This window comes from Glycine max, chromosome 12, assembly GCF_000004515.6.
Source record: "Glycine max cultivar Williams 82 chromosome 12, Glycine_max_v4.0, whole genome shotgun sequence".
Classification (NCBI taxonomy): Eukaryota; Viridiplantae; Streptophyta; class Magnoliopsida; order Fabales; family Fabaceae; genus Glycine; species Glycine max.
Window position 1 is genome coordinate 34,884,158 of NC_038248.2, and position 10,024 is coordinate 34,894,181.

Sequence of the window (10,024 nt, forward strand, 5' to 3'; positions counted from 1 at the left end):
ACAGAAAAATATAATAAGTGAAAAGAGTGTTACCAAATTATAGAACAAGTGTATGAACTGAATGATAATGGACTGAAAATGAACTGGTGAGGATGGAAATGGAAACCGAAAATTTTTCTAAGTTTCAAAAACACAACACTGAGCATGAGGATAAACACGCGGTTTGGCTATATAGTGTAAAAAAACCCAGGGAATAACTCACGGAATGCCCCTCGCAAAACAACAGAGTCAAAGGCTAACCTCCTAGCTTCAGCTATATGAGCAGAACGGTGCAGCTAGGAAAGCAGGGATTCCTTTTTGCCAGGGGCTGCAAGCCATTTCCGAGGGGTAACACCCCTGTCACGTCTGGGCCGCACAGCTTTTTGCAGTGCATGGTCATGTCGTGTTGACTTATGGGAAGATTCCGTCAGCTTTACAGAAAACGAGGGTATACCCGTGTGTTTGGCCGTGTGAAAACAACATGCTGTTTTAAAATTCATTTCCCGCTCTTTTTTTTGCCAAGGCTTTTGTATTTTTGCGAGGGACAAACCCCTGTGTAAATGTAAGTGGTCCCAGCCTTCTCAAATGTCATTTTGCCAGGGGTTTCCTTGGCTTAGTCCCTGGGAAATTTGCCAGGGGTTAATGTCCCTGTCAAAAATCCCTGGCAAATGGGCATATTTCTTGTAGTGTATGAGTGTAATAAGTCCTAAACTTAGGAAAAACGAGTGTAATTTGTTCAACTATATATATAATATTGCACTCTATATACTGTTAGCATAGCATGTAACCTAACATATAGTTTGCATATACATAATAATAGAGTCCCGACCCAAACTTTCCTTCATATTTTTATATTAATTCATGTTTATGCACAACACAAGCATATCTAAATAATTATATAAAATAGGAAAAGATCTCGTTACTTCAAAAGTAATTCATTTAAAATTATTATTTATCTTCACCATTCATTTAATCAAGATTTATATGAGAAATAACTCTAAAAGAGTTATTCTTGCAACTAATTTTAACTATTAAATCTTAACAAAATGAATGATGATAATGAAAAATAATTTTAAAAAAGTTACTCTTAAAGTAAATAAATCATTCCTCAGTGAAATAGTTTGCACTTTTCAACATCCTTTCATTTTTGTTCCTGCTCTCGGGCCGAATAGTTCTAAACCCTTTTCTTTTCATTTTTTTTTAAAGAGAGACCCAACGGCCACTACAAATTAGCTACTCTATAGGGGAAACCTACCTCAATCACTTTTAACGCAGTACACCATTTGTCAAGTAGAGTTTTAAATCCTTACCATATAGATAAACATACAATTTCCCCCACTCTCTTAATCAGGCATTCTCAATATCTAATTTTCCCTCTTGTTATGTGTATTTTACACTCAATTTCCACAACTAGCTAAAAAAAATCTTTCAATCATCTCAAACCACCCTCATTTTACCATTACCTTTACAGGAATAGACAAAAAATATTTCATCATCCTCATCCTTATTGGATAACTTGATATATAAAGTTTTCCATTGCAAGTTGAAAAAATTATTATTTTTGTCAACATGAAGAGAGTGATTCAATTTCAAAATATCACATTTAGAAATCACAAAAATAGGGCAGGCTTTCGTAATAATAAAAACAAACTATAATATATATGTAATAAGAAAGTGAAATTCATTTAAGAGTTTTAGAGATGCATTTGAAAGTTACCTATATTATAATAAATAGATATAGATAATGTCTAATGACACTTATTTAAAAAGTCCAAAAAGGAAGAATAGTTATTAATTTATTTTAACAATTAACATTCTTAAAAAACTAATATATAATTCATTAATTTGTGAAAAAGAAATCCTGCCACTGCTTTAACAAAACCCTCGTGCACTGCTCGTAATACCGAGATCATGAAACAATGCTGCACTTCATTGCTTCTTTATTCACCATTTTGTGGGAGGGGACGAAATTTTCCATATCATATTATAAATACATTTTCTTAAATCTTTACAACCTCAACCTTCCTTTACCATGCACGTGACCACATCAGGTTAATTAAGAATAGAGAAAGGACGTTTATAACCCAAAAGTAACTCCACCTTACACCCTAGCTTTTTCACTTGGTTGTGATGCCCTCGCTCTACAAAAGTTTCAACGTTGGCCATACAGTTTCAGTTCAGGTTTTCACAGGCTGAAGCAAAGTTGACATGTGACACAGCACCACATGTTACTACAATCAGCCCACAAAGTCATGGATCATGTGCCCTCCAAGGTGATGTCTAAGTTGCTCCTCTTGCAATTGTTGTTGGTGCTGTACACCTTCAACACCATGCCTAAGACCCAATGTTAGTGACACAGACCCTAGCCCACCAACCTCTATGCCACCGCCGCGTCGGTATGGCACAAAACCCATCAGTGTTCCATCCATGTTTGAAGTAGTCATTTGGCATTCCAACTTAGACCTCTTCTCTTGACTCCATTGTTCTGAATTTAACCCACTTTCCTCAGCATTTGCAGCAATAATGGATGATCCCATATCCATACCCTGAAATTGGTTTTCAGGTATTGAATTCATACCAATATTGCTCAAAGCTCTAGGGTTGCTGGTATCACCTTCAGTGCCAGAAGAAGTTCCCTCGTTTTTACCACAATTGCCCTTGGAGCTTGTTGCTTTTGTTTCAAGCGTGTGTATTTCCTCAACCATTGGCTTCCACACTCGGACTCGAGCATTTATGAACCAATTTGATACCTGCATTAATCAGTTACACCATTGTTTGAGTAACTAGTATTTGTTCTCTAAAAAAAGTAAGCATGGCAATTAGTATTTGTTCTCTAAAAAAGAGTATAGTTAGTATAATCGTAAACCGAATGAGAAGCCAAAAGCAAGAAAGACAAATTCCAACCCATTGTGGCATGAAACATTTAAGAAAATCATAGTGGTAACTTTATGGCACTGTTCAACATTAAATTAACAATAGAAAAAAAAAAGTCATTTTTTCTAATAATTAAACAAATTCCATGTGTTAAGAATAACTCAGTACAAAACTAGAAATTTTATCATACAGAAATTAAATTGTTATGGTGAGCTCATACTAACAATATGATATATTAAGATATAAATATACATTAATTAACTACACCAATAGAAATCTCTATAGATATGAGTTTTATAGCATTAGTGTAGATCAACATGTCTACAATAACAGTTTAATTTCCATTAAATATATAGAATATATTAATGGAGGTCAAACTGTTAATATATAGCATAGCATGATATTTTTGTTTAGCAACTATAAAGGTCCCAAGAAAATTACTTGGAAGGAACCACATTAGAATACTCATTTATGGAAAGTCAAGAATTATATTGAAAGATTTGACCAAGGCTATGAACACACACCCTTAAAAGCTGCCAACATGAATATATGCCTATTATACCACTTCAATCAACCGAATTAAAAACCGAGACATAATAATGAAATTGAAGGGAAAAGGCCCCCCACCTGGTTTCGTGAAAGACCTGTTTGACTAGCCAGCATGTGTTTATCAGTGTCTGTAGGGTAACTGAAAAGAAATTCAACAACAGCAAAAAAAGGCCACAATTCAATCCAAATGTCTCTTTAGAATGCAGAAAAGAGAGTCACGGAGCAAGAAAATTATTAATAAGAGACATAGATAGAGACAAACATACGGATGAAGAAAATGCTCAAATAACCAGGCTTTAAGAATTGCCACTGCACGCTCTGGCAACCCTCTCTGGGGCCTCCACACATGCTGTTCAAGAAGTTCCGTGGTACCCTTTACAGATTTGTTCTTCAGAAAGCTTTGGTCGATGCTGCATCTTATCCTTGCCTTAGTAGTAGTAGTGTCAGCTTTATTACTACAAGTACTGGTGTTGGAGGGTTTGGACAAATCCTCTCCCAAGGCCTCACTTATAAGCTTGAGCTGTTCTGAGATAGAATTTTTAAAGCACCTGAAGTGTTTTGATACTGATTTGAGAGCCATGGGGATGTAAGGAGTAGCAGAACCAAGACCCGCCACTGACTCGAACGATGAAACAACCATTTGCATTTGTAGATGGTACTGTTTGCACTGCCGGGTAACCTATTATATATAAATGACCCATCGCAACAGTGTGAAATGCAACTTTTCAAAAGAAAATATTCACAACAATTATGCCTAGCACTAATTAGAAGCAAATATCACAAAATCATAGTTGACAATGATAAAATCACTCTACCTTCGTAATTGCAATCATATCATAACCAAATTTTAGAATTATTAAGGAATACTGTTGTACTGTAGCATGCCATATAAAAAGTTATTACGAAGCAAAATAACATGATCTTTGTTATATTTATGAATTTATATAACAATCACAATTTCTTTTGGTAAAATTATTACAAGCATGCATGTTGAAGTACATTACAGAAAATATGCACAAATGCCCGTCAGTTTGACCGAGTTGACAGCAACCAGGCATGGCAATATTGCTTCCACGTACTAAATCTTTTCTGATGATGTTGGAACATATTACTAGATTTTGGAAAGTGAAGTGTACACGGTTGACCGTTTGACTAACACTATATATATATATATATATATATATATATTCTTGCACACATTTGGACTCCTAGATAGATTTAAAAATTACCATGAACAGGAAGCCAATGCCTAATAATATTAGCAACATAGCTAACTTAGTGTGTACCATGAATGGGACTGATTGGGTACACTGTCCACACTTTTGCTCTGCCTAGGCCTGAAACTACAGTAACTCCAACTAAACCACGAGTAAACAACAGTCATCCTTCAAAACCTATTGTTCAGAATCTTGTTTCAAGTACTAAAAGTGGATGCACAAAAGGATTTGTGGGGGTAAATACGTTTGAACATGAATTCACAAATAATGCATCTTTAAATTCTCCAGTCATATCGGAAATGTTACTCATTTGTAGAGGATGGCAGGATTACCAAATTAGCATTAAGATGACACATTTATTTGTCATAGAAGTACAGAAGACATAAAGCTATTAATCTATGACCACAATCACAATGTTGACAAGATTAGAGATGTCTTTAAAAATTGCATATATAGCTAGTTCCATGATGATGCCAAATAAGAAGCTAATGATATTGATACTTGGGATAATTAAATAAACAAGAAAAACACTAGATAAATTTTTCCATTACATCAATAATTAATCATTCTTATTGAATAACTTGATAAAGTTTTCCATTGCAAGTTGAAAAATATTTAAACAAAAATTCCTATTTCATAGTTTTCCCATATTATTTTTTCAATAGGCAGAGGTTGATTCAATTAAATTATTCAAAATTTCACATTTAGAATTTACAAGATTGATCCTCTCATGTCAAACTCTAATATGACAATTATTTAAATCTTGTGTCAATCTCGTCCATGGTACACCCAAGAGAATCCATTCCGGGCGTATTTTACCAAAGAAATAAAGTACGAGAAAGAAAAATATAATAAACAGTGAACACCACAGAACAGTACAATAATAAACATAAATACATTATGGATGATAGAAATTAGTAGACACCCGAGATCTACAAGCAACGGCAAGAACTATAATTTTAATATAAACTAACTTCAATATATATAGAACTTCTTAAGTTCAATATGACAATATGCAACTTGTTTCTTCCACGTCATTCCACGACAATGTGTCACCTCACTTGAAGGACTTCTGACTACATAGCACTAGCATGATACTTTTTTAAAAAACTATTAGTATTTATATATAGAGGAGTATTGGACCTTATCAATTTCATTTTGCGACGTGATATATTCATACAATACTATCATGTCTACAACCATCATTCTGCGTCTGTCTCTCTCATCACATTACTCATTTTATATCTTATACTTCTCTTTCTTTTCTCTTAATTGTATAATTTATTGTATAAATAACATTTCTCTTTCTTTCTTATTTTGTGAATTTTCTAAGTGTGTGGAGAAACCTACAACTTGGATGTACGACTGATATGAAGAATCAATGCCATTAAGCAAACCAAGTTCAAAGGAGACAAAAGTCTAGCAATCGCCGACAATAGGAAAGAAGGGAACAGGATAAGAGTAGCAATTAAAGAGACCACACAAATGAACAAGAAAGTGATTAAAAAGGTCTATTTGACCATGAGGAGGTTACCAAAACAAAAGAGAGTTAATGATAGCATTACCAACAACCCAGGTGATATTATATTAATATATAAAATATGATAATTAATGTGATGAGATGAGAACTTTATAGGATTCTTTTCCCTTTGTTTTTCACAAGGGATGAGCAAAAAATACTCCGGTACCCTTTCTAGGATACCATTTAAACATTTATGTTTGAATTAGCACAAATCACTCTATGGTAACTTCATAGGTACCATAGCAAGTAAGTCCAGAAAGCTAGAAGCTGCAAAAATCGAAGTACCAAGAAAGAAATTGACAAGTTCAAATGTGTACATGGTCGCATTTTTCTCTCTCATGAGACGTTAAACCGGCCGGGTTTTATGTTCTCAAGCTAACATACTTTGGAAATCAAGACTCGTTGGTTGCAGCGCACAGTAAATAGTGTAAAAGCATTTGACCTTTTTTTCATATAACAGTAGTAAGTTGTTTCAGACAAACACTAATGTGCCAAAAGAAATACTACATTGGAAAGTAAATTATGAAACAGTTTATGGATGGAAAGAGTGAAAACGAACCTCCTCTTGCATGTACAGTAGCTTTGCTTTCTTATGTTGATAATCTGGCCTCGAGGAAAGACCAAAGCTACTTCTAACTCCTGGATCAGCCCTATTTTCCTTTGAAACACTATACAAAATAGATGATGAAGAACCTGAGTTACTACCTTTTGCAGCAACCCCAGTAACAGTATCAGCAGAAGTAGAGGCACTAACTTCTGGAGAAACCCTCTTGGAAACATCATATGATTTCGCAAATTTTGCACCAGATAGACAGCAAATTTCATCTAACAATTGTTGGGCAGACTTTAAGAACCTTGAACTCTTAAGGATAGTAGCATACCCAGTGAAAGGGCCAAGGGGACCCACACTTCGATAAGTAATAGTACTCTTTGAAGGCATTCCCACCGTTTCTTGAACTGATTTCCCAATATCTCTAGAAACAATAGATGGTTTTACAATAGATTTCATATTCGTCAAACATTGAGGATCATCTGATGCAGACCCTTGTTCAAGGTGAGAAACAGAAGGTTTGGGTTGTGCATTTGATGAAAGTGACAAGGATAAGCTCTGAGGAGTTGAATCACTCAGGGTATTAGCAATTGTTCGATTTGTCCACCCAAAATGCAACTGATTTGGCTGGTTTTCATAACTTGGTTGTTGAGGCTCAGCTTCACCAGCATTCCCCACCCAAATACTGTGGTCATTTTGTTGCATCAGTGAAGACATGTCTTGCCTAGTGTGAGAACTGAAAGAAGCAGACTTCACAATATCTTGCAAAGCATTCTGATAAAGCGGAGAAGGAGGAGGATTATTATGCAGTACACCTAATTGCTTCTGAATTTCTCTACCACTGATTTCACCAGATGCATTGCTACAGTGTACATCCATAAGTTCGTTGTAAGCAGACACGTTGTTGTTGAGGTCAGCAGACAAAAAAGAATTGGCATTGCTTGCATAATTCACAAACCAATCAGACCCCTGATGGGGGGCACTGTTCCTCCAATTTCCCAAATTACGAAGCTCACAGTGTTCTTTATGGGAAGAATGAATTGCAGACATGGAATGGGGAAATGAACCATATTGATTCATCATCAGCCTATTACTCGGTTCAGCTGCTGCACCTTGTTCTTGGTGATACTCCAACGCGTTCCTTGCATCAGACAAATTAGGATTCGACGAAGAGGTAGAAAAGTTTGGCATTTCTGATGAATAAACAGCTAGCCCATCAAGGATGTTAGCATTTCTAACACTCCTAACTTGAAGAAGGTCCAAGTTATTAAACCCCCCCGCCGGGTGTAAAGATAACTGTTCAAGATTGTTAGGGAATTCGTGTGAAGGCTGAGAACTGTTCTGGATTCGCAATTTTTCACGCCGAATTTGCTGTGCTACATGAGATTCAGGCCTTAAATTGCTCATTCCAACCCACCAAGTTTAACACACCGATGACAAAACCTCTTATATTAACTTCTCACCGTTCGGTGAAAACCTTTCAGAAGAGAACAACCACTGCATTAACCCAGCCCATATTGCTCTCCTGCACAGAAATTCAACATCAACTTATATGTTAGGTTTTGAAAAAGAAAAAAAAAACTACGAATTAATAGGAAAATAACAGTTAACACGCCCCTTTGTGTTGTCTAAGAAATATACAATTCTGACAATTTTTAATTTAATATCAAGAAAACATTGCACTGCAGACTCGCAAAGAAAGAAGGGGATAAACAAGAGAGAGAGAGAGAGAGAGAGGCAGAAGCAGACTACCACAAAATATAATAATAAAAGAATGCATTGCAGAAGGCAAGACAAGACTGTGAGTGAAGAAACCGATCTAACTTCGGTGTTTTCTATAATATTCCCACCTTGTACACGTCTCAAATAAAGCACCTTGTTCTAGTTTCCCTTCTCATTTCTCACTAACTTTATCTCTTTGCTGTCAAATAAAAAATAAATAAATAAAAAAGCTTGAGAGGTAGCTCCTCCCTTACCAAACACAAAAAGTATATCAATCAAAAGTTCTCTAAAAAAACCAGCTCCAACGTGATGCTTTTCCACCCACCAAACAACGCAATATCTAAATTTCTCTGTCGGTAACAAAAAACATTGAACGAGAACCACACAATTTAGCACTACAAAAACAAAAACAACCCAAAGAGATACGTAAACCACAACAACAACGTTAGACACCTCTTAGTGGCAGGCATGAATAGCTTGCGAAACCCTAGTTGTAGGACTCCCTTAATTGAAATAGATCTATGCCCTCACACATCCATAGCAGCAGCCTCCTCGTTTTTAAAACAAGATAAAATTGCGTTGAGCTACAGCGGAGAAGGAACCTTGAAAGCATTATTAAATATGCAGAAACAAGGAGGTAAGAAACAAGGACTACGTTGTGTGTAGGGGGAAAACGACGCAGAGACATAAGAGATGAGAAACGACACATAAAAAAATCTTGTGTTTCGAGAGGAGGAGCCAGGAAAAGAAAGAAAAACGTGAAGTTCTTTATTATTGGTGTCGTAGGTGTGGACACAGTTGAAATGTGTAGTGAGTGAAAGGACTGAGGAGTTAAGTTTAAGGGTACTTTCACCTGTGCCATGGAAACTTGGCGTTGATGGAGACCGAACCGGTTCGAATTCAGATGAGAATGAAAGAAGCTTTCACTACTACTACTACTACCAGCCTAGGCAGCACCACAATCATTATCATGATGGCCCTTTACTTTTGACGTTTAAATTAACGTAAAGTCGCAGTTAAAAGTTAAAAAAACACTACGCAAGCATTGGAAAACTTTTGCTCTTTCCTCAATACTAATCGACCAGTGTGGTTGGGCCCCTACACTTGTATCTTCAGCTCCTTCCTTTTTCCATATGGGTGGTTTTTTTTTATATTCTGCGTTTGAAACTATGTCTGTGTTTGTTGGAACTTGAATGCAACCGAGTCTTGCAGTTGGTTCACAGACTAATTGCTTGCTCCAATTCTTTTTTTCCTGTAAGTGCTTGGTTTTGTATAATTGTATGGCATCAACAATAAAACATTTTCAACTATTTCTGAACAACTCTTAATTGTGTGATGTGATGGGATGCATACAGAAATTTATGGACATTTTTGTTTATGTCAATTTTATATCGAGAAAAAAGTAAATTCAAGTACTATTTCTTGAAAGCAAATTCTCAAGATAAAGTAGGAATAAAAAATTATATTTTTTGAAACCACAAATGCCCATTCAAAGACTAAATAGAAGTTCAATGATCTAATAAATAAAAATTGTTTAAGATTTAATTAAAAAATTCAAATATATTTCAATCACCTAGTGTGCAATTCTCAAATTCTTCTTTCACCTAGTGT

At 35.5% G+C, this 10,024-nt stretch overlaps 1 protein-coding gene across 3 annotated transcripts; it reads right to left on the minus strand.

Annotated features, from left to right (window-relative positions):
• Nucleotides 1–1,934: 1,934 nt before the first annotated feature.
• On the minus strand, nucleotides 1,935–9,585 carry LOC100790583 (BEL1-like homeodomain protein 4). 3 transcript variants are annotated; one of them, XM_006592646.4, is made up of 5 exons: nucleotides 9,267–9,585; nucleotides 6,701–8,216; nucleotides 3,669–4,081; nucleotides 3,481–3,541; nucleotides 1,935–2,729 (listed from the first exon to the last, which is right to left on the minus strand). In XM_006592646.4, exons 2-5 carry the CDS (start codon nucleotides 8,096–8,098, stop codon nucleotides 2,217–2,219), a joined length of 2,385 nt encoding a protein of 794 aa, XP_006592709.1. In that variant the 5' UTR covers nucleotides 8,099–8,216; nucleotides 9,267–9,585; the 3' UTR covers nucleotides 1,935–2,216. The 3 variants fall into 3 exon arrangements, with proteins under 3 accessions (XP_006592709.1, XP_014620473.1, XP_025980490.1); XM_014764987.3 differs by lacking the exon at nucleotides 9,267–9,585 and adding an exon at nucleotides 8,444–9,256; XM_026124705.2 differs by lacking the exon at nucleotides 9,267–9,585 and having other exon boundaries at nucleotides 6,701–9,256.
• Between the last annotated feature and the right edge of the window lie 439 nt (nucleotides 9,586–10,024).

Bases quoted from the DNA above. Each gene is read 5' to 3' on its own strand.
- LOC100790583 (XM_006592646.4), bottom strand. From the start codon at position 8,098: ATGAGCAATTTAAGGCCTGAATCTCATGTAGCACAGCAAATTCGGCGT. The intron at 4,082-6,700 runs GTTCGTTTTCAC...TATATATAATAG, and splicing joins TACTGTACATGCAAGAGGAG to GTTACCCGGCAGTGCAAACA. The intron at 3,542-3,668 runs GTATGTTTGTCT...ATTTCTTTTCAG, and splicing joins TTTGAGCATTTTCTTCATCC to TTACCCTACAGACACTGATA.